The sequence below is a fragment of the Macrotis lagotis genome, chromosome 3 (genome assembly GCF_037893015.1).
Source record: "Macrotis lagotis isolate mMagLag1 chromosome 3, bilby.v1.9.chrom.fasta, whole genome shotgun sequence".
NCBI classification, from domain to species: Eukaryota; Metazoa; Chordata; class Mammalia; order Peramelemorphia; family Peramelidae; genus Macrotis; species Macrotis lagotis.
This window is the reverse complement of record NC_133660.1, coordinates 14,951,035-14,977,214: the sequence shown is the minus strand read 5'-3', so window position 1 is coordinate 14,977,214 and position 26,180 is coordinate 14,951,035. Positions and strand designations below refer to the sequence as shown.

At 33.2% G+C, this 26,180-nt stretch overlaps 1 protein-coding gene across 1 annotated transcript in view; it reads right to left on the bottom strand.

Moving 5' to 3' along the window:
• Positions 1-9,445: 9,445 nt before the first annotated feature.
• LOC141517304 (G protein-regulated inducer of neurite outgrowth 3-like) overlaps positions 9,446-26,180 on the bottom strand; it is a 67,197-nt gene continuing 50,462 nt past the window's right edge. The window contains exon 2 of the mRNA XM_074228159.1: positions 9,446-17,264. Coding sequence (XP_074084260.1) covers positions 15,105-17,153 — 2,049 coding nt within the window. The 5' untranslated portion in view covers positions 17,154-17,264 and the 3' untranslated portion in view covers positions 9,446-15,104. The remainder of the gene's footprint in view (positions 17,265-26,180) is intronic.

Below are 26,180 nucleotides of genomic sequence, written 5' to 3'. Positions count from 1 at the left end.
TCCCTGGCATGCTATCTTCCAAAGAGAACTGTAAAACCTAAAAAACTCTAGAGTTATGATCCTCATGTCCAGTTCTGAGCAAATGAGCTGCCTGGTCAAACCTCCTCTACTCTAGGAGCAGAGTTCAACTTTGACTTTAGGTTGCGAGTTAAGAAAAATACTAGAAAATGAAGAAACAACAAAAATAGACCCTGATCATGGAAAGTTATTTCCTATGGTGACAGGGAAACTCAAGATACAAACTCAGAAAAGACAACAAAATTATGACTGCTACATGCAAAGCTTCAAGTAAAAATGGAAATTAGTCACAGGCCCAAATAAACTTTCTAAAAGAGCTCATAAAGGATTTTAAAAATCAAATAAGAGAGGAAAAGAAAAATTTGGGAAAAGAAATGAGAGTAATACAGGAAAATTATGAAAAATAGTCAACAGTGCAGAAGAACTGGCACAAAAAATACTGAAGAAAATAAACACCTTAAAAAACAGAATAAGTCGGGGCAGCTAGGTGACTCAGTGGACAGAGCGCCGGCCCTGGATTCAGGAGGACCTGAGTTCAAATATGACTTCAGACACTTTCTAATTACCTAGCTGTTTGACCTTGGGCAAGTCACTTAATCCCATTGCCTTGCCAAAAACAAAAAACAAAAAACCAGAATAAGACAAATGGTAAAAGAGGCACAAAGATCTAGCAAAGAGATTCCTTAGAATGCAGAATCACCCATTTGTAAAAGAAAAATAAAAATTCATTGATGAAAAGATCTTCAAAATTAGAATCGGATGAGTCAAAGTCAATCACTCCATGAGATAACAAGAAACAATAAAACAAAGTAAAAAGAAGGGGAAAAATAGAAAAGTTTAATAACTCATTGGAAAAATAACTGGAAATAGCCTGGAAATATATATAGAGAAGAGATAATTTAAGAATTGTTGGACTATATGAAAACCAGGATAAAAAAAGAGAATATCATATTTCAAGAAATTATCAAGGAGAACTGTCCTGATATCCTAGAACTAGAAAGCGATAGAAATGGAAAGAATTCACTAAATTACCCCCTGATAGAGATATCAAAATGAAAACTCCCAGGAATATAACAAATTCCAGAATTCTCAAGTCAAGGAGAAATACTAACAATCAAAAATAAATCTGTATTTTGAATAACTTCATGAATCCCTAGAGCATAATTTAAAGTGCAACCTGGCCTTTTCTTCCTTTTTTACTTCTGAATATGTTGATAAGTCTAACCCTCTACTCTCATTCATTTTTTTCAGGTTTTTGCAAGGCAAATGGGGTTAAAGTGGCTTGCCCAAGGCCACACAGCTCGGTAATTATTAAGTGTCTGAGGCCAGATTTGAACTCAGGTACTCCTGACTCCAGGGCCGGCACTCTATCCACTGTGCTACCTAGCCACCCCAAATCAAAACAATTCTGAGACACTATCATATATCTATCAGGCTGGCTAACATGACAGAAAAGAAAAAATGATAAATGTTGTTGGGAATGCAGAAATAATGCATTGTTGGAAGAGTAGTGAACTGGTCCAACTATTCTGCATAATTTTGAACCAAAGAGCTATAAAACTGTGCATACCTTTTGATCCAACAATACCACTGCTATGTCTGTATCCTAAAGAGGTCAAAGAAAATGGGAAAGGATCTACATGTACAAAAATATTATTAGCAGCTTATTTTGTGATGGCAAAGAATTGGAAATTGAGGGCACAATCATCAATTGAGGAATCACTGAACAATTTGTGGATATGATTGTGTTGGAATACTATTATGGTATAAGAAATGATGATCAATATGGTTTCAAAAAGACCTCAGAAGACTTACAGGAACTTAGCTACAATGATATAAGTATATTCAAGTGATCATTTTTCACTTTCATTATTGGAATGTTGATCAACTGTGAAGAATTTAGTTATTCTCAGAAATGCAATGATCTAAGTACACATGATGAAAAATGTTTTTTTTTTTTACTTCAAGAAAGAGAACTAATTAACTCTGTAAATAGAAGAAATTTTTTCACTTTCTTTTTATGTTCCTTTTTTCAACTTGGTTAATATGGAAATATGTTTTGCATGACTTCAAATGTATAATTGATATTTTGCTTGCATTTTGAGAAAACATGCATAGTGGAGGGAGTTTAAGGATGGAGAGAATTTGGAGGTCAAAAATTTTTTAATGTTACTTTATTTTATTTTTTCCAATTTCATGCAAAGATAATTTTCAACATTCATCTTTTTGTAAGAATTTGAGTTTCACATTTTTTTAACCTACCTTCCTTCCCTACCCCTTTCCTCATATTAGTCATGTTGTGAAAGAAGAATCAGAACTACGGGGAAAAACATTAGCAAGAAAAGAACCAAAAGTTTTAAAAAGTGAAAATAGCATGCTCTGCTTTGTATCAAGATGTCACAGTATTTTTCCTCTGCATGTGGATGGCATTTTCCATCTCAAGTCTTTCAGAATTGTCCTTGATCACTGAATTGCTGAGAGGAGCTGATTCCATCATAGTTGGTCATCACATGATCTTGCTGTTAATGTGTATAGTGTTCTCCTGGTTCTACTAACTTCACTCAGCATTAATTCATGTAAGTCTTTCCAGACATTTCTGAAGTTCACCTGCTTATGATTCCTTACGGGACAAGAATATTCCATCATGTTCATAAACCACAATTTGTTCAGCTTTTCACCAATTGATTGGCATCTCTCAATTTCCAATTCTTTGCCACTACAAAACAAAATAAAATATAATAAATAATGATAATAATAAATAAAATATAAATAAATATAAATATTCTCAGATATTTTTCCCCTTTTGTCTTCAATCTCTTTGGAATACAGATCTGGAGTGATATTTCTGGATCAAAAGGTATGCAGAGTTTTATTGCCTTTTAGACATAGTTCCAAGTTGCTTTCCAGAGTGTTTGCATCAGTTCACAACTCCACTAATAGTGAATGTGTCCTGGTTTTTCCACATCCTTTCCAACATTAATCATTTTCCTTTTATATCATTTTAGCTAGGCTTTTAAATGTGAGCAAGATGGTCCCTCAGAGTTGTTTAAATTTCCATTTCTCTAATCAGTGATGATCTAGAGCATTTTTTACATTATTGTAGACAGTTTTAATTTATCTGAAAACTGCCTGTTCATATTCTTTGATATCTTATCAATTTAGGAATGACTTGTATTCTTATAAATTTGATCAGTTCTGTATATATTTTAGATATAAGTCCTTTATCAGAAGCATTAACTGTGAAATTATTTCTCAGATTACTGCCTAGTACTAAAAAAAAGTTAGTTTTTAAAAAAAGCAAAAAGTTGGGGCGGCTAGGTGGCATAGTGGATAGAGCACCAGCCTTGGAGTCAGGAGTACCTGAGTTCAAATCTGACTTCAGACACTTAATAATTGCCTAGCCGTGTGGCCTTGGGCAAGTCACTTAACCCCATCTACATTCCATCAAGGAAACAACAAGTATAAAAAATATAAAGCTTGACATAGGTACATGGTCTTTGATTTTATCAGTACCTATTAAGATAAGAAAATTCCCTTTGCAATGCAGGGCAACACTTTCTCCAAAACTTGTGGTTTTGTCAATTTTTTGAATTAACTACTCTCAGGTTCTGTTTCCTCATTTGTAAAATGGCAGTAACACACATATGTAATATATCTATATGCCTATACACATATATAATTGTATATAGATATTTAATTGTAATTTATTTAATAAATTGAGATTTCTAATATTCAGTTCATTTTTCTCTGAACTCTTTGGGTTATAGGATTTTATGTCACAGACTTCTGGAAAGATGATTTATAGTGTGAAGAGTTGTGGAACCAGTAAGATTTGGGTTCAAATTTTGCCTCCACACGCAATAGTTGTGTAACGCTTGGACAAGTCACCTGGCCTCTTAGTGCTTGAGATAACATTAATATCATAAGTTGGAGAGATGATATCAACCCTCATTCACAGAAATAGTTTAATTATTTGGGAGATGCCTGATAAAAATGAAAAGCAATGGAGGGGAAAGTTACATTTGCAGAAAGCTTGGGGAAAGACTCAACTGAAAACAGTCATCCTGGGAATATTTAAGGATGAAACTGGAACTAACATAATAGGAGAGGTTTGTAAATTTTTATAAAAAATAAGACAACTCTTCACACCAGCTGGAGTTAGAAAGACAGAAGTTTAATCCTATTGTAGACACTTATTAGTTATATGATCCTAGCTAACTGAATCTGTGTATCAGATTCCCTTCCTCGTCTGTAAAAATGGAGAGGATGGATTTGTTGGACTTTAAGGTTTGATTCTTCTAGTTCTAAATCGATGATCCTAGTGGTTGGCTGGGGTTCAAAAATATCTCATTTGGCTCTGGTATCTTGACTATTCAAGAACACTTTCTGATTGAATTGAAAAATCACAGGTGAGTGTGAACAATGACTAGGCTTCCTCTAAACAATTTTAGTTTGTTTGCTTTTTCAGATTCATTTTTTGTTGTTTTATAATTTTTGGTTTTGTTACATTTTGTGTTCCAAGTCATTTTTCTTTATCCCTTCCAAATACATACATATATGTGTGTGTGTGTGTGTGTGTGTGTGTGTGTAATCACAAATAATACTTCCATATTTCAGTTCTTTTTCAGCCAGTGGATATCATCTTCCTTCATGGTCCCTTGTATTTGATTTGAATATTACTATTATTCTGGATAATTTAGTCATTCTGTTACTTTTCTAAAGTATTTCTGTTATTGTATATAGTGTTCTCTTAGTTCTGCTTATTTCATTGTTTTATCATACAGGTCTTTCCATGCTTTTCTAAAATTAACCTGCTCATCATTTCTTATAGCCCAGTGGCATACTATCATGATTATATACCACAAGTTATTCAGTCATTCTCTAACTGGTTAGCAATCCTTTACATACCACCCTCTATCCTGGGGCAATTAGCTACCAATTCTCTAGTCATCCTCCCCTCTTTGTTAAGGAGTTCAACATCTGACTCATTTTCTCCAATCAAGCATCCTATGACACTCGATTTTGAAAAAAAATCTTTATTACTCTTTCTTGCTAGAGTATTTTTGAGTGCTCCTTCCATTTATTTGCAACTTTTTTAAGGTTTCTGGTTGTTTTCATACACTTGAATTCCTTCAGTAATATAACAATTAGATGAGTTTTTTTAAATCAAGAATGAATGTTCAGTGGATAGAGTCAGGAGTACCTGGGTTCAAATCCGGGCTCAGACACTTAATAATTACCTAGCCATGTGGCCGTGGGCAAGCCACTTAACCCCATTGCCTTGAAAAATCTAAAAAAAAATGAATGTTTATAGATAAAAAGCTTTGATTATCATCACTTCTAATCACTATCACTGTGGAAATAGGTAGAATATATAAAACTGAGGGCAGTTTTGTATTTTTTTTTGTCTTATGGATTTTGTTGGCACCTCCCTAGCAATACATTTCTCCTTATTTTCAGATGACAGATACAATCTTGTCACTGAGACTGTACTTGTAGCCTTTCCAGGTTGATTGAATCTGTGAGATCTTGTCTTTCACTTAACTTGGTTTTTAAGAACTCTGAACATTTACTTTTATGTATGGGTGAAGGGATAAGAAAAATAAATGTAATATAAATGTTAATATGGAACTGCATAGAACAGGGCCAAAGAGTCTGATATAAGACATTAAGAAAATAAATAGGGGCAGCTAGGTGCCACAGTGGATAGAGCACTGACCCTAGAGTCAAGAGGATCTGAGTTCAAATCCAACCTCAGACACTTAGTAATTACCTAGTTATGTGACCTTGAGTAAGTTAATTAACCCCACTGCCTTGCCAAAAAAACAAACAGAAAAGAAAATAAATACCACATATAGGTAGATGGATGAGAAAAAACTTCATGGGGGAGACCTGCGTTGGACCTTGAAAAAAGGAAAGCATTTCATCTTATGGAGACAAACACACACTATGCTAGCTACTGGTGATATAAATACAGCATCAAGAAAGTTCCAGCTCATATTGTGAAAGAATTATGGAGGACTAGGGTCTAGGGAAGCAAATTTTAATTTAGAATCATAGGAGGGGCAAATAGCAAGGAATGAATAGGAAGATTTTGAGCAACAATTATTTGTTTTGGCTAAAATATAGAAGGTAAGTACTTTAAAAACATTGTAAGAGTAGTAAATTAAATAATGTTGATTATATTAAAACATCTTTGTACCTATAAAATAAATACATCTAAGATCAGAAGGAAAGCAGAAATTTTGGGGAAATGTTACAGAAGTGTATCAGAGAAAGGGCTGATAACTCAACTATATAATGAACTTTGTCAAGTCTAAAAATACAGGTCATTCCCCAATTGATAAATTGTCAAAGGCTGTGAGTAGATAGCTTTCCTGAGAAGGAATTAAAATAATTTATAGTCATAGGACAGCATTCAGATTATGGAAAATTGTGAGTTCCAGGTTAATGCACTTGCATTTTGTTTAATAAGAAATGGGCAAATACTAGAAATTTGTAAGCATGAGTGTGGTCTTCAGGTTTGTGCAGGAGAAGACCTTATTTTGATAGAAGTATAAAGGATAGATTGGAGAATGGATAAGGCAAGAAAATAAATTAAACGTTATTATTTAAGTGGAAACTGATGCTCAAGTCTCCTTACTACTAGTCTTGTACCCTTACAAGTCAGTCATGCAACGTGCTTTTTAATACTAATGCCCCAATCTAGAGACAGCATTATCATTTATTCCTATTTTGTATTGAAGAGTGTAGGCTAAAAAAATGTGTTTGACAGTAAATAGGTAATAATAGAGCTAAAACTCAGTATCAAGTTTTAGAACCAGAAGGGAAACTATAGAGCATCTGGTTCAAGTCCGTCATTTTATAGATAATACACCTGAGGCTCATTAGGACTGAATCTTCAAATTTAAGGTTCTCTGGTCTTCTGTCTATTCATGAATGAACCAGATTCTATTTGGTCAAAAAGAGCATATTGATCATATCATTGTAGTAAATTATATTAAAGTATCAACAGAGTGTTGACTCTGTGTCTAATAATTTGGTATGAAATGGGAATCATTTTATGAAAACTTCATCAACTGGAAGTTCGATGTTAGAAACTGTATCAATAGCAGGTAGGTGGAAAATTCATGCCTCTAATGAGACTTTATAAAAATTCTTTAATAATCCAAGAGAGGTAGGTCCTGTGTATGTGTGTTATAAGATTAAAGAGAAGACTGAGATTCAGACCATTAATTGAAGTCATGGGCATAGACAAGTGATACTTATTTGGCAGTGAGAAATTGATATTGTGGGCATAGCATAGATGACTACTGGCCTATAAAATAAATTTTATCTCAAGACCCACAGAATTAGGGGATAATTCAATTGATGTGAGTCAGAGAAACTGGGTTCAAATCCTTCTCCTGACATGGGAGGCATGACCTTGGGCAAGTTTCAAACTTCCTGATCCTCATTTTCCTTATTTGTTAAATGAATGATTGAACTAGATGATCTCTAAAGTTACATTCAGCTCCAGATTTATATGTAAATAGCATTTGATCCTTTTGGTATATGTAGCTGATTTATTTCCCCAATTCTGAGTATGAAGTTACTCCTTTGCATGTAAGGATTCAAAGAGGATAAATGTATTGTCAGGAAACCATTTTACTCATAAGAGAGTAGTTTCATAAGGAAAGGAAGAAATCATCAGGAATTGGTTAATTTCAGACAAAAGACATTATAAATAATATTTTTCCTCTAAATAATAAAAAGCTTCTTTTTTGATTGAATTTTCCTCTATACCTCCTGGTTCTGTGCTCAGGATTCTTAAAATAAACATGGTTTCCAGCAATTGGACTTTTAAGGAATTGATCTGTAAAATTTAATGATTCACAAGGGAAAATTGTAATAAATGTCATTTACATTTTAAAAAAATACTACTTCTGATGACAGAAACTCCATCTATTTACATTTCACTTTTTCCTTTTGAAGATCCCAATTATGTGTCAGTGGCTTAAGTGTTAGCTCATTTATAATGTCTCAAGCAAATAAACTAAGATTGGTCTCCATCTATGTAACTGTTTATTCATAGTGGAAATCAGATGCAAAATAAAACATAAAATCTAACTTTGCACAGTGTGTCACATTCTTTATTTTAAAGTTTCAAGATTATTGTTACCAATAGGAGGAGACTCATGCATTTATTGATCAAGTATTTAGTGTTCTCTTACTTGACTTAGCAGTGAAGTGTGATTTGGACACTGGAGACACACTGGACGTAAATATATGTGTAGAGGGCCAGCTCCTGGGAGTGATTTTCACATATCCTTGGTGACCTTTTCCATCAGAGATATATATGCATTATTGCTCATCGTATGGATTTGCTGAATCTCCAGTGAACCCTCACCTGGGATAATCTTTGGCTCTGGAGGTGGTTGTAAAAGGCTTTTCTGATAGAGAAGTATGCAGATTTCTAAGAACAAACATTGTAAATTTACCCAGGAAATTGTGAAACTGTGTCTCCTTTAACCGGTCATTTCTGAGCTAAGTTTTTATTATAAAAAGTATGAGTTTCCAAAAATAAATTTAGTAGATTCTTGCATCCCAACTTTGCATGTGTGAGTACATTTCTACTTGACTTGACTCTCGTAAGTTAATGTCTGATATATATATATATATATATATATATATATATACACACACACACACATATATACATATACATATTTCATCTGACAATTATAAATGATGTGTGTGCCTACCTAGAGACAGAACTTGGTCTTAACATATGATACAGTATATTTTCTTTACACATAAAAAGATAGGACAATCATTCTCAGTCTGATACATTCATTAACAAATTATATTAGCATGCTTTTCCATTTGCAATATTAAGGATGATATATTACTTCATCATTATCACTGTAAATATATTTTGAAATTTCTTTTTTTAAAAAATTTTTCAGTTCTTTCAGATTTCTCTTAAAACTTAATAAGGAATTTCTGTATGAAATTGCTTCTAACTTTTCCTCTTCTACAGGATGGTAAGAATGACAACTATAATGTAATTTCTTGAGGTACAAATATGCTTTTAAGGGTATATGATGCTGGAATATGAAGGAATATATGCTGAATAATGAACCTCCTGAAAGATCTTGGCTAAAAATTGCTTTCTTAGCATTTCTAAAATTTAAAATGTTAGTAAATTTTCTAACTTTTAAAAGACTTTTAGAAATAGTGATAATCAGAGGTAGCTGCTTTGCTTTCATTCAATATATTGTGCTCTATACACATCCAACATAGTTGCATTTTATAAGAATCAATTCTATGAATTAGAAAAATCAGTAACTACTGAGGACTTTTGCAACAAGTACATTGTTTAATTCCAAAATAAACAAATAGTAATAGCAACAGCAATGAAAAGTAAACATAGAATCCTCAGTCCAGAGATAGATGCAATCTTCCCTCCCCCTCCCACACCTAAATCCCCACTACATATTAAAGATACAAAGACAATAATCATGCCTTTCCCATTAAACCCTCTTGAAAAATATCCCCCTTCATACTCAACTCACTATAGCATTAAGATTATGGTGCTTATTTGCTAATAAACCCTCCAGAAGGTCAAAATAGGGGTATCTTTCCTGAAATATCAAAATTCAGCTGCCCAACCATCCTATAACCAAAGGACCAAGTCTGCACTTGAGTCCACAGAGTTGTGGTATATAGAATAACTCCATTGTTTTACTTTCTCCTTAATAGGGAATACATTATTTGAAGTCTTTTTTTACATAGAGAGGATTCATACATCTTTCCCCCAATCTTTAGGGTTATTTTATTTCAAGTTTTTTTTTTTATTTGGAAACACAGTTCTCAATAGTTCTGTCTGGTGAACATTTTCACCGAGTCAAATCAACTGATTCTGAATTGGTACTATACAGTAGGAAAAAATTAAGTATGTGTTTATTCTTTTATTTTCTTATCCTGCCCAAATCCTTGATTTTTCAGTTTGAGGGAGCCTTGGTAATCTTGGCTAGTATAAGGATCTCTTGATGCACGGAGTCAAGATATATGGCCCCATCCTTACTAAGTCTTTGTAGAACTTGCAAAGATAGTTTCCCAAGTATGAACAGAAAAGCATCACTTCAGATAATTTATAGCATGGGTCCTAGAATTCTTAATATTAAAAAAAAGAAAGTTGTAATGATATGCATGTAATACACACAGATGCTGGTACCATTTAAAAAAACCACATTATTGCTTGGCCTTGACCACAGCAGTTATTCTGACTTATGTCTTTAGACTCTTGTGACTTATTTTTTAATATAATTGAGTGGCATCATTCTGAATGCTCCTATTCTTTTACCAAAGTCTGTACCAACATTTGAAAATGATTATCAGAAAGTATTTTCCTGATAGTCTTTTATATTATATAATTTTTGTTGTTTCTCTTTATACCTATATAAATATGTATTGGATTTTTACTACTTAGAGAGGTTACTGAGTTGTGTTAAGTGGATACTTGAGCTGGTGAGTGTTCATAGTTAAAATGATTGCTGGCAGATATTACTAAATACTTGTGAAACAGATGAATTTCACAATTCAGTCCATCTTGAGGATTTCTGGTTACTTCAAATCAAACGTATTTAGTGTCTATGTCCAGGGATATTGATTGAGTTCATGGCTATTGATTTCCTCTTCCATAAGCTCTTCCCCAAAGTCATTTAAATCAATAATTTCATTCAAAGGAATAATGAAACAAGAAATGGAGAGTGCCATTTTTTCAGGTAGTGTTAACACTCACATATGTATAGAACCAATCAAAGATCAGTATCTAAATAAGAAGCTGATCTTTTAATGCAAAATCACAAATACCAAAACAGAAAGGGACTCCAACTTAATGGGTACAAAAGAAGAGATATGGGGGTAAATAAAATTGAGGAAGAGCAAGTGAACAAGATGTTGATATTTAAACTTATAATCATCTCAAATAGCAATTCTCATACCATCATTTAAATGAAAACTATAAAACAAATAGTCTCATTAGTATGACATTTGTAGAAAATTACTATCTTGTATTTATAAGCCTATTAAATTAAAGCAAGTTTGCCCTATCTGCCTAAATACATAAAAATACACACAAATGAATTTCTTTAAAGCATAAAGAAATGTGTGAAATCTTTACTGGATATTATTGTTAAAATGGACATATACTTAGCTCACCTTATAGAATCTAAATGATATGCCTCATTCAAATAGCCAAAACAAGCTAAGTTTATATCTCGAGTATCTTCTTTAAATTTACTGTGACCTTTGATGTGATTTTAGATTATTCCAAGAGAAGGAATGTAACTTTGAAAATGATAATCAGGTGAAAGGAAATGAAAAACAGAAAATAAAAGTTTTAAAGGGATAACCTATTTCAGCTTTAATCTTTTTGGGGGTTTTAAGGGAAAACTATACATGTAATTCAGTTGTATTCAGTTTACTAAAATGACCAAAGTTAAGTAAAATGTACTAATACATTTTTTATAAATATCTCAATTTGGGTTAAAACTGGAAAACTTTCTGGTGGTACCCCACTTCCTTAATGCTCACATTTAAAAAATTAACTGTATTAATATACATTATTTGAGTCTATGGTAACAAAGATGATACATCTAACAACAAATACCTAGAAAACCCTTGAGAAGAAGCAAGAAATGAAATCGATAGGAAAGACTAATCTGTAAGATAGCTATCATTTTCTGCACACAAATGTTATAATTATCATGAAAACAGACTACTAAGAATTTAAGATTTTTTTTAAAAATCCCTGTTCACTTGACAAGAAGTCTCAAGAGTTTCTGTTTTATTTCAATTTTCCACCCTACATACTGCATTCCAGCTTACTTCTCTCCCTTCTAGTTTAGCCAACCTAATGAAAATATTTTTGGGGCTATTAAAGTTTATACCTTTTCTGGAGCAGTGGCAGAAGCCTGGAGAAGGCCAAGAAGACTGATATGAAGGTGGCCCAGAATGAAGAATTTTTTAGGCTTGGCTGAAAGAAAGGGAAGTTTCAGTCCTGTGCCTTAGTCACCCCACAGAGAGATGATGAGGTCCGGCCATGAGACTGCAATTCTGGTTGTGTTCTCAGGGGCAGGGAGCTTGGGGAGCTCAGGAAGCTCTACAGAGCTGCCTCAATGGAGGATGTGGTGAAGGTGCAGTAGCATTGCATCTCAACAAGAAGAGTGTGAATAATCTTGACCAAAAAAATCCAAACTGGCCTTTGCTGTCTCTCAGTAGAAAGGAAATGCCTACTAGAATTGTGGAACCATCACATGGAACACCATTAAGGCATTAAGATTGTAGGATGAAATCCGCAACTATGCTATTTGAACATGGTCAGACCTTCATCTTGGGGACATTAACAATAACACTGCACTTCACTTTTTCAGAGTAGCAAAGCTGCTTTAGTATGAAATGACACTGAAACAAAATTAAGGACCGCTACATATCTTTTAAAGTTGAAATTACACAAAATACCCAAGGTGTGATTGTTTTTATTAACTAATGAAGTAAAATATCAGTACCCCAAACCCTCATGATTGCTGTCCATAGTGACCAACTACGGTTAGTAGTTTTCCTAACAATCCAGGTGATCACAATTGCCAAAATATATAGAGATGGACAACTGAAGATATGCTGGGGTCAGTTCCTTACCACCTAATTAATGAATGTGTGTTGCAGATGGAAATTAGCCCTTGTCCAACAGGGCAAACAAGTTTTCAGACATGTAAGTGTTTTTGGGCAGATCTGCCATTGACAAAGTAGGAATGGAAGAATGTTCTTCCATTTTCTTATAAGCAGATTACTCTGACAAATCTGAGACTAATGGTTCCCTATTCACCACCAAAAGAATTAGATTTTCATAATAAATCCTCCCTCAAGTTAAACTTAATAAATGAATCAAAAATGAAAAGAATAGCATTGTCACAGGAAAAAAATGAATATATGGCAGATTTCCTTCCTAAGTCTTCATCCTCCAATTGGTGAACCATCCTATTTCACACTTGTGATAGATGATTTGCAAAGAATAGTCAAGCATGAATGAGTTAGAATCTGCATCAAGGAAAGAAATAACCATGTCAATAAGACAACAAGGTCTGAATGTTAGATTATTTGGAGATAACTCTTCCTTCAATTATGCTATGATTTTAATCTATTCATGGCACATTTATTACATAGATAAATAAAAAAAACAAAAAACCCCCACATGGAATAATCCCTTTTGCAATTTATTGCATTATACTTAGGTATTATTCTTTATAAGTTCATAATTTGCAAAGCAACATTAAAGAAATCAAACAAATGATTAAAAATCAACTGTAGGGCTTACTAGACAGAGCATAATTATCAGATACTGAAAAAAAAATGATCTATGCTCAGAGAATTGCACTTTAAGAGGAAACTGATATTTTACGTCAACTAAAACCAATAGCCTTTTCAATAGCCTGAACCCAGACAATGCCATGCACCTAAGGATAGATCAAAGATCACCTCAAGAAGAAACATTGCAATACCTCCCTCCTTAGGCCCTTTATAATGTGTACTATCAAGAGATGACAATAAAACTTTTATGTCCTCACTGTAGTGTTTCTTAATGATGAGGCATTTGGTAGATGAAGGCTAAATGAGAGAGACTTTAAAACATAAATGTACCCAAAATAGGAAACTATTGTTCAGAAAAGGAAAAATTGTTTTCTTTTGGATTTTTCTGATAATGTGTATGATTGTACTTTTCAAACGAAATTAGTGTCCTCTTCTAGGCAACAAACTTTAACCAAATTACTTATGGGGAAGGAAAAGGCAATAAGGATTTATATAGCACCTATTATAATGCAAGGTACTGTGTTTAACAGTGAGGATCTCATTTGAGTCTCACAACAACCTGGTAAGTTATATACTATTAATATCCATTTTACAATTGAGGAAAGAGAGAGGCAAACAGATTTTTGTTTTGTTTTGCTCAGGGTCAGAGGGCTAGGAAGTGTGTGAAGCTATTTTGAACTCATCACCAGTAACCAGAACTCTTATCAAATGTGCAATTAGTTGCCTCTGAAAATATTGTCCCAAGGGAAGCTCATGTTCCACAAATATTCACCACATTTTCTTAAAATAGGCTTGGGACATTTTTGATGGAAAAACAACATGATATATTTTTGTTTACATAAATATTACATAATTACACAGTCTGAGCAATTGACTGTAGTAGTATTATTTTCCCACAGAAAACTATGTGATATCTGGGCATTTATATTTACTGAGAAGTTTCTTGGAAATTTTTTTAGTAGATTGTCACAGAAAATTCATTTCATGAATTCAGAAGACTAGAATTCTTATAGGCTAAGAATATGGAATTGTATCAGAGAAATTCAGTGAAATCTGACTATAATAGTTCCATATTATCTTTCCTACATACAAGAAAAGGCTTGAAGGTCTCTAATAAAACTTGGTTATGTTTGTCAACTATTATAGCAAGACCAATGTGCTTGAAGGTCTGCATATACACAGAAACATTCATTAATGTTAGACGTCTCTATGCATATTAGTTTATAGATTGTTATCCATAAATGAAAATTCAATTTCATGTTTTATATTAGTATCTTCTACTTACAACTTTTGTGTGAATTGAATTAATATCTTAGAATTTGAGAGCTACTAGGGACCTTATTACCATACCCCTTCATTTACTGGGGTAGGGATTTGGACAGGAAATTTTTATCAGTGTTTGTGCTAATCCTTACTTTTTAATACAGAGCAAAGATTTGAATACAAATAACTCCAGTTTGCTAAAGTGAAGAAACAATATAAAACTGAAAAGGTACAATTTTTTTTTCTGTGTCTGCCTACCATTTCCATTTTAGTATGTAAACCTACCCTGTAATATGTTCCTATTAGCTCTGTTTTATGAACAGTCCTCACAAAATAGTGAAGCAATTTCCTGAACTCAACACTTTCTTGTAATTAGCAGAATTCCTCATAAAACATAAGGAACTTTCCTCATAGACCAAGACTCATGTTGGCACTAAGTGTGTGGATACACTCTTCTATACATTTTCTTTTTAATCTAACACAGAGGAAGGAGCAGGGTGCACACAACAGTTGGGACGTCTGAAGTTCTGCATCATGGCCTGGAACACACTGTGTTGCCTTCCCTTGAGCTTTTTACTTGAAGATGTATCAGAAGAAATGGATTTCCGGTTCTGATTGTTTTGAACCTTTATCAGTTTCTCATGTTCCCTGATCTGTCTTTGCAAGTGGTTCTGAATTGCAATGCCAAGTGACTCAGGGTCTAGGGAAGCACCATACACTTCCCAAGTCATGCCTTGCTCATCCCATATGACATCCCTGACTTGTTTGGACTGCTTGAACAGTTTGGCATCAGATCCTAGCTGTTTTTTCTTTTCTCCAGGGGTAAATCCAACCTGAGCAGCAGCTGCTGTCACATTTAGTTTTTGTTCCTTTAGAAATTCACTGACACGACTGGCCCGCCGTGGACTTGCTTTGATGGACCGAGAGGGTGTACGCTTACCAGCATTTGGACTAGATTCTCCCATCAACTCTCCTGGTAATCCTAAGCTTGTGACTGTCTTTGCCTGCCTGCTTTCTTCAGAGGCTTTGTCCTGATTCTTTCTACCTGTGGTAGGGGTAAGAGCAGTTAGACTGTCTGCATTTGGACAAAGCAATTCTGGTTTTGTCTCCACTTTTGGTTTTATGTCTGCCTTGGTAGCAACAGTTTCCCATTCTTTCTGAGTAGGCAAATTCTCAGTTGTATTATCTTTGTCAGTAACATTCAAGTGATCAGATTTGTTCAGTTCATTGTCAGGGCTGAGTGGTTTACCATATGGATCATTGGAAATGCTTTCAGCTTGGTAGACATCAACGATTTTTTTTGCCAACTCAGATGATTTGGTTTCAGCTTTCCCCAAGCCACGACTTACATTATTTGTTTGGCTGCATGCATTGGGAGAAATCTGATCAATGGGTTTTGCACTGGGTGGGATAAAAGTAGTAGGTGCTGTCTGTGTAATGATCTGACTTCCTCCTTCAGAGACTGCTTCTACTGCTTTCCCTTGCTCCTTGCATGCAGTTTTGGTATCTCTTGAGCCAGATATTCCATTGTCTGATGCCATTCGATAGACTGTGGTTTCTGAATCTGTTGACTTGTTTTCTGCTTGGAAAACTGGTATGTTTGAAGAATCACCAGGAGCTGCTTGAATGTACACTTCTGTTTTGGTACCAAAATGGCAAGGTGCTTCTCTTAGACCCACTGACTTGTTGGAGAGCTCTGATGGATTGCTCATATTCCTATCACTCTTATAAATAATATACAACTGCTCTTGTTGCTCCAGAATTTCAGGAGTAGGAATTTTCATTAAGAATGAAGCAAGGATACTTGGACTGGTACAGACAGATCTGCTTTCCATACTGGTCGCTGTCTGAACTTCTGCATCTTGCCAAGTTCTGTTTGCCCGCTCTTCTGCCAAAAATCCACAGTCATGTAGGCTAGTCATTGTACCTGTTTCTTTGAATCTAGAGGACAGATTCTCTGCTTCCAGAGTCTCTTTTTGCTCTGTAAGGCATACTGAATGTTTGTTAGTTTGGCTAGACTGCTGAGATGTCCTGGAAGATTGGTCTGATGTAGTCAAAGAAACATCTGCCAAGTTCTCTGCCTCATCACAAGGTGTGGGATGGCTAGCATCATGGTTGACTGGTACGCTAACCATTGCGTGTGTAATTATGTCTGCTACTGGACCTGGGGTTTGTGCTACACATTCACTGCTACCTTGATGTTGAGGGTGATCAGAAGTGTTCTTGTGTGTGGGAGGTAATTTTTCATCCTCACTGGAGATCCCAGAAGACATGACTGTCTGGGCGAGATCATGCTCGGACTCCTTCATTAGAAACTCCACTGATCCAGGGCAGCTGAAGTTCAACAGGTCAACTCTAACAGATTCAGAAGGAAATAATGGAAGATGATTAGCAATGGAATAATCAATGATCGATGTCTGCTGTGAATTAGAAGGTTGCAGGTCTTGAAATTCTTGCTCTTGTGGAGCTACAGTCAGGGAAGCTTTGGTTAACCTCAGTGGGTCAGGCACAGTCCCCATGAAAGATATCTTTGGGACAATCTCTAGGAACTTCCTGTGTCAGGGTCCCCGCTGAGCCACAGTTGATCTTCACAATGAAGTCAATGAGACACAACTCCTCCACAAACAAATCTTTGAAAAAAGGAAAATATAATGTCAATAATAACATATTATATGAATAACTAAAAACATCTAAATTAAGTCTCTTAATTCAGTTTCTTCTATTTCAATTTTCTTCAAATATGCTAAATTCTAAAGTTTTTCTTCTTTTGATTTTCCCAATGAACCATGATAGACCTCTGTCACTAATTTGATTATGTTTACTTAGATTTTAGGAAACAACTTCCAAAATAATTGTTTTCCCATCAAGAGGTAATTCACAGAAAGGAGAAATTATATATCTGAAGTGAAGTACTATAAGAACTCTTTTTTCATATAAACTTTACAATAAAATATTAAGCATTCTCAGAAAGTAAAGCATTTAATTTCTTGGAGAATGAAAAGGCATATTCTTATTCTAAAGGAGAAAAAGCAGAATAAAAACTGAAACTATTATAGGGTAATTAAACATACTTGATGAAATAAACTCAATGGCAATCTTATATAGGCCTTTTGCTACAAAAAGACTAATTAATTGCAAGTTTCACTTTACTCTGGAATGAATATAAAAATTAATCTTCATAACTGGAATTAAGCAGCCTAATATTCTTTCTCATTAATAAAGACACAGAATGTTATAGTAGATATTGCCTGTCTACATGTTAAGCTGACCAGTAGCTCCTTTTCTAAAGTTTCAGCCACTAATCTTTTTGTAATTGATATTCTTTAAATCAATAATTTGAATTTAAAATACAAGCTATAAAACATATAAATATTAAGAAATGTTGTTACTTAAAAATTAAATAAATTTCATTATGGTCTATTATTTGATAACTTAAATTTATTTCTACATCCAATGCTTGCACCCTCCCAGAAAATTAAACCATATATTTAAAAGAAAAAAGAAGGGGGGAAAAAAAAGCAGATAATCCATCTTTAAGAATCTGACTAAAAGTACAGTATTCTACACATGAGCAACCACATCAGTAAAGCAGTAGGTGAAAGTATTTTCTCTCATCTCTTTGTTGGGGGGCAAGTTTATTCTTCGTAATTTTGCAATATTCTTTTTCAGTTGTTTATGATGGTTATTTATCTCATTGCATACCATTGTACAGATTGTATTCTCGGCTCTTTCATTCTGTGTCAGTTATTGTTAATTCCCAATATACTTCTCTACTCTTGATAGTCACCGTTTTTTACAATACAGAAATTTTCGATTATAGTCATATCATTATTTATCTAGTAACTGATGTAGTAGTCAACCTAGTAATAGAATGACTATTCTATTCATTTTATTATCAGTAGGAATAAGCTTTGTTTCTACTTTTGTACCACTACCATTACCACAAAAAGCACTGGTATAAATATTTTAGTGTATTACAGAACATTTTATGAATCTCTGGATAAAAACGTTAGGATAGTTTAGTCACTTTATTTGAATAATTCTGAAATAGCTATTTTAAATCACTATTTAAATGTAATATTGGGACTTTCCATAATCCCAGCAACATTGATTTTTTTCCAATTTGGGGGCATATTTTCAATTTAAGTTGAAACTTCAAGTATATTTTGATTTGAATGTCTCTTATGATTAGTGATTTGGAGAATTTTTCATATTTTCATTTTATTATTGAATTTTTGTTCATATCCTTTGCCCAATTAATTCTCTATTGTAAGTGTAGCTGTTTTAATCTATCTGTAAATGTATCTTAGGTACTACATATTTTTATTTCTGTGTTCTATATATCTTGGATTCCAAACCCTTATCTGAAAAATATTATGCAAATTTTTCTCCATTTGACTCCTATTCTTATCCTAGATACAGTTTGGTTATGCAAAGACTTTTCAGTTTCATGTAATCAATGCAATATATTTAACCTTTTATAATTAGCGTGATAAAGAATCTATCTTCTACCCATAGTTGTGAAAAATATAAACTCTGCCTCTCTTCTCATTTTTTTAAGGTTTTTTTTTTTTTACAATGCAAATGGGGTTAAGTGGCTTGCCCAAGGGCACACAGCTAGGTGATTATTAAGTGTCTGAGGCCGGATTTGAACCCAGGTACTCCTGACCCCAGGGCCGGTGCTTTATCAACTATGCCACCTAGCTGCCCCCTCTCTTCTCATTTTTAATGGTATGGTTACATGTCATTTAATATGCATTGGTAATCTTATCAATAACAATAAGAGAAGAAAAGAAATAGAAGGAATAAGAATAGGGAATAATGTATTAAAACTCCCTTTTTGCAGATAATATGATATATTTGGAAAATCTCATTTACTGAATTACAAAGTTAGTTGAAATAATAATTTTATTAAAATAGCAGGTTATAAAGTAAAGTCATACAAGGGGCAGCTGGGTGGCGCAGTGGAAAGAGCACCGGCCCTGGAGTCAGGAGTGCCTGAGTTCAAATTCGGCCTCAGACATTTAATAATCACCTAGCTGTGTGGCCTTGGGCAAGCCACTTAACCCCATTGCCTTGCAAAAAAAAACACCCTAAAAAAAGTAAATTCACACAAATGGTCAACATTCCTCTATATAACAAACAAAATCCTGCAAAAAGATATGGTAAAAAATTACCCCATTTAAAATAACTTTATTTCTTTTTTTTAAGGTTTTTTCAAGGCAAATATTATAATAATAATTAATAATATAATATTATTTAATATATTAATATAATATTAATATATAATATTAATATATTTTTATAATTAATATGTTTAATATATTAATATAATATTAATGATGTAATATAATCATAATAGTTAATAATAAAAATTTTTCTTTGGCTATATTTCCTTAAATTATTAGTTTTATAGTATTTCTATATCTAGTATCCTTCTATGACGGGTAATCATGATAATGGACATCCTTGCTTTACCACTGGTATTATTGGGAAGGTCTCTGGCTTATTACAACCTTCCCCCCAAAGATATGTAGTATCCATCTAAAAAACAATGTTAACATATTAAAGAAAACTCCATTTATTCTTTTTTGTGTGTGTTTTGGTTTTTTATTTGTTTTTTCTTTCTTTAATAGAAGTTGTATTTGACAAAAGCTTTTTCTTTATTAATATAGTTATATTTTTGTTGTTTTTTATTAATGTGATCAATTGTAGTTATATTGTTCCTTATATTGAACCAGTTTTACATTTCTAGTATAAATACAGCCTAGTTATAGTATAAAATCTCTGTGATGTTACTGTATTCTCTTTACTAATATTTATTTACTATCTTTGCATGAATTCATTAGTGATATTAGTATATATAGTTTTCTTTCCAAATTTTGAGTCTCCATGGTTTAAGAATTATATTGCATCACAGAAGGAATTTGATAGAATCATTTCTTTTTCTACTTTCCAAACAGTTTAATGTAGCATTAGAATTTATTGTTATTAAATGCTCAATATAATTAGATTGTAAAGTCATCTGGTCTTAGGTTCTTTCTTGCTGAATTTCTTTGTTTAGGATCGTGATACTTAAATCATCTTCTTGTTTCCTGATCTGGGCAATTAACATTTTAAAAAATGCATACTTTCATTTCAATGAAAATTAAGTTTTTATTACATATATTGAATATTAGGACTTTGGGAGGGGTAGCTAGGTGGTACAGTGGATAGAGCACCAGCCCTGGAGTCAGAAGGACCTGAGTTCAAATACAGCCTTAGACACTCTATTGCCTTGCAAAAAAAAAGAAGAAAAAAGGATTTTTTTTTCATTTTATTCTCTTAATAATGAACTCAACTTTTTTGATGCTGGTCATTTGGATTTTTTTTCTTTTTTAAAAGAATCAAGGTAGTTAAACACTTTATGCTATTTTTTTTTCTTTTGAAAATGAGCTCCTACTTTAATGCACCATTGGTGGAGTTGTGAACTGAGCCAGTCATTCTAGAGAGCAATTTGGAACCATGTCCAAATATCTATAAAATCATGTATGTACAAGCAATACCACTACTAGATTTGTATCCCAAAGTTATAAAAAATTTAAAAATATATTTATTTTGTACTTATATGTGCTTTTCCTTTTTATGGTGGCAAAGAAAGAATTAGAAACTGAGGAGATACTTATCATTTGACGTATGATCAATAAGTTATGGTTTTTTATTATTGTTTTAAGAAATGATGAGCAGGATGATTTTAGAAAAATCTGCAAAGACAATGAAGAACTGCAAAACAAAATGAACAGAGCCAGGAGTATACATAACAGGAATATAGTACAATAATCAATTGTAAATGATGTAGCTCTTTTTTTAAATTGTTTTAAATTTTTTCCCCTTTTTTGAGGTCTTTCAGCAAAGCAAAGGTTCAAGACAAGCAAAAGAACTCCAGAGAAAGAACTGATGGAGTCTCAGTGCAGATCAAAATATTCTATTTTTGCTTTTATTATTTCTATTTTCACGACAAGAGCAATATGGAAATATGTTGTGCATGATTGCACATGTAAAATCTAAATCAAATTGCCTGCCTTCTCCATAAAGAATTGCTGAAGAGAGAACTCAAATCAAAATCGTTAAAAAATGATTTTTCCATGTAATTTGAAAAATATTTTTAATTAATTAAGTTTAAATTGAAAAATAATTTTAAAATGCGCTAAAAGAAAAATAAAGAGATCGTACTTTTTATTTATTAATTAGTTTATTCAAATTTGTGATCAACATTTCTATTTTGCCATTTAATTGAGATTTTATATTTTTTTCTAATTTTTTAGTTGCATGCCCAATTCATTGATCTGCTTTTTTCTTTTTTCTTTTTTTGGGGGTGTTTTTTTTTTTTGGCAAGGCAAACAGGGTTAAGTGGCTTGCCCAAGGTCACACAGCTAGGTAATTATTAAGTGTCTGAGGCTGGATTTGAACTCAGGTACCCCTGACTCCAGGGCTGGTGCTCTATCCACTGTACCACCTAGCTGCCCCTGCTTTTCTTTTATTAGTGATAATATTTAGATACACAACTGTTCCCTTAGGTACTACATAAATCTTGCCATGTTGTTGTCCGTATCTTTAATTAAACTATTGCTTATTTCTATAATTTATTCTTTTACCCACTCATTCTTTATGATGGAATAACTTATTTTTCAATATATTTTTCATCTCTGCTTCAAAGTCCTTTTATCATATATAATCTTATTTTGTTTTGGCTTTTAAAAGATACAGTTAATATTTTTGCTTTTTTGTACATTTTGGTGAGATATTTGCATGCTTAAATGATCATTTTTTTTGCATGAAAGTGCCATGTACAGTGAGAAACAGGCCCTATCCTTTCAATTCCAATTTAGTATTTGCCAGAAATCAGTCATATAAAACTCTTGAAAAATTCTATTCAGGTAACTTATTTTTTGGTTTCTTATTTTGATTAATCTCGGTCTTCTAAATTTTGTTGTATTTGTGTATTTCTCTCTATAACTCATGTAATGTCCCGTTAATAGAAGCTATAATCATTTAGTCCATTCATTGTTGAATCATTTAAGTCATGTTAACTCTTCATATTCTCATTTTAAAGTTATTTTATTTGGTTTATTCTAATTTTTAGAGAATTTTCCCCTTGGAACAGCCTTTGTACCTTTTATACCAAGCTGTTAACTCACTTCTCATCATATCTTTTTTCCATAGATCAGATTTCTTTTCTAAATTTTTCCTTAACTGTTCTAATTTGTTTTTTCATACTCATTTCTAGTTTTTTAAAATGTGAAAAATTCTGTTTTTATCTCCTCCAAGGATTTTGATTGAAACTTATGCTTAAACTGCATTTTCTCTGAGGTATTGTTTGTGTATGTTTTGGAGTATTTTTTTTCTTATAGGTTTGTGTGTTGAACCAAATTTTTTAGCACTCTTTATGGTGAGATTTGTTATATTTATAACAGATTTCTTTTCCATCAGAATTCTGTTTGGGTCATTTTTTAGATGTTTGTCGAAGAAATATTGTGGTGGAGCTAGAGTGTAGCTTCATTCTATGACTCTGCCATCTTAGCTGCTTCCCAAGTTATATGTCCATTTTGAATGTATTGTGCAATGTGCTTTGAAATGCATGAAATTGGTCTAAATCTAATTTTCAATTTTCCCATTAACTTTTATCAAATTCAATCTATGCAGTTATTGAAGGAAGTTAACTCTCAATTTAAACATTTTGCAGTTATTTTAAATGGGAGTTCTCTTTCTCTTATTGGGCTTTGGATTTGGTAATTAATATATAGAAATGCTATGGGCTTTATGGGATTATTTGAGACCTGAAACTATTACTTGAAACTATTACTTTTCTCAATGAGTTTCTTTGTTTATCCTTTAGAATTTTCTAAGCAAACTGTCATATCAGGAATTAGGGAGAGTTTTTTTCTCTTCTTGGTCTATCTTCACACATTTATTACTCTTTTAATGTTATTTTATTTTTTTTTCAATTAGATATATAGTTTTCAATATTCATCTTTTTGTAATCTTTTGAATTCCACATTTTTCTACCTCCTCCCCTTTCCTATACTTTCCCCACAACAGTGAATAATCTGATATAGATTAAACACATATACAAGCATATTAGTCAAATTGTGAAAACAGAATCAGAACTAAAGGGAATAAAACAATGAGAAAAAGAAAAAATCAAAAACAAGTTTTAAAAAGTGAAAATAGTATGCTGTGGTCTGCATTCAGATGCCATATTTTTTTTGTCTGGATGTGGATGGAATCTTCCATCACAAGTCCTTGATTACTGAAAGTCACCAAGTCCGTCATAGTTGATCATCATCCAAAGTTGCTGGGGTTATTTTTTTAAGCAAAAAATAAGTGTGCCTCAATCTGTATTCAGTCTATATCAGCCCTTTTCATTTTTGGAAATGAAAGTCCTTGAGAACAGTCATAGGCCATGGTACTTCTGAGAATAGCTAAGTCATTTACCACTGATCATACTACAATATTGCTGTTATTTTGTATACAGCACATTTCACTTTATATCTGCTTATTTAAGTCTTTTTAGGTTTTACTGAGAGCATCCTGCTCATCATTTTTTTTTTTTTAGTTTTTGCAAGACAATGGGGTTAAGTGGCTTGCCCAAGGCCACACAGCTAGGTAATTATTAAGTGTCTGAGGCTGGATTTGAACTCAGGTACTCCTGACTCCAAGGCCAGTGCTCTATCCACTGTGCCACCTAGCCGCCCCTCATCATTTGTTAAAGGAGAATAGCACTTCATCACAACCATATGCTACAACTATTGCGGTCATTCCTCAGTTGACAGTAATTCCCTTAATTTTCGATTTCTTACCATCAAATATCTTTCTACATATAGATCCTTTTCTTTTTTTTGTTGTTTTTCATCTCTTCAGAAATACAGACTTACTAGTGGCTAGGTCAAAGGGTAGGCATGTTTCCATAGCCCTTTGGGCATAGTTGCAAATTTCTCTGCAGAAATGTAGAATCATTTTCACCTCCTTCAACAATTCATTAATGTCTTATTTTCTTTATATCCCCTCCAACATTTGTTGTTTTCCTTTTCTGTTCTATTAGGTAATCCACTAGGTATAAGGTAGTACCTCAGAATGATTCTAATTCGTATTTATCCTATCGATAGTGAGTCTGCCCATTTTAAAATATGATCATAGCATTGATAACCGCATCTGAAAAGTGTTCATAACTTTTGATTATTTATCAGTTGGGGAATGGTTCTTTTTTTTTTTATAAATTTGACTCAGTTCCCTATATTTGAGAAATGAGACCTTTATCAGAGAAACTGTTTCAACACTTTCATCCACATTTACTACTGCTAACTCTATTTCCCTCTGTCCTATTCCTCCTACCCCATTCATTCTGTTCTCTCCTTTGACCTTGTCCCTCCTCAAAAGTGTTTTGCTTCTAATTATCCCCTTCCACAATCTGCCACCTTAAATGTCACCCCCTCCCTTTTCTCCTATTCCCTTACCCTCCTATTTTCCTGTAGGGTAAGAAAGATTTCTATATCCACTAGAGTGTGAATATTATTCCCTCTTGAATCAAGTCTTATGAGAGTAAGGCTCTCTCATACCCCCTTCACGACCCTTCTCTTCCACTCCACTGTAAAGGCTTTTTCTTGCTTCTTTTATATAAAATAATTTACCCCAATTCCACCTCCCTATTTTCTTTTCTCCTAGTACGTTCCTCTCTCAACCTCCAACTCAGCATCTTTTTATAATACATTATCCCTTCATATTCAACTCCCACCAGTGTCCTGTCTGTATATATATTCCTAACTACCTTAAAAAATGAGATAGTTTATATGAGTTATCAGTACCATCTTCCCCTGCAGGAATACAAACAGTCAAATATCATTAAGATGCTCATGATTTTCCTTTCCTGGTTACCTTTTATGCTTCACACAAGCTTTGTATTTGAAGATCAAGTTTTATTGTTCAGCTTTGCTCTTTTCATCAGGGAAGTTTGACAGTTCTCTAATTCATTGAATATTGAGCTTTTCTCCTGGAAAAATATGCCCAGTTTTTCTGGGTAGATAATTGTTGGTTGTAATCCAAACTCCTGTCTTCTGAAATATCATATTCCAAGCTCTATAATTCTTCAATGTAGAAGCCATTAAATCCAGTGCGATCCTGATTATGGTTCTATAATAATTGAATTGTTTCTTTCTGATTGCTTATGATTTTTTTTCTCCTTGACCAGGAGCTCTGAAATTTGGCTATAATATTCCTAGGAATTTTTTTTTGGAAACTCAGAGATAATCAATGAATTCTTTCAATTTCTATCTTACCCTCTGACTCTAGAAATGCAGGGTAGTTTTCCTTGATAATTTCTTGAAAGATAATGTTTAGACTCTTTTTTTGATTATAGTTTTCAGGTAATCTAATAATGGTTAAATTTCTCTCCTTTTCTACTTTTAGGTCAGTTTTCTTTCCAATAAGATCTTTCGCATTGCCTTTTAGTTTTTCATTCTTTTGGTTTTTGCCTTTACTGATTCTTGACTTCTCACAGTCATCAGTTTCTC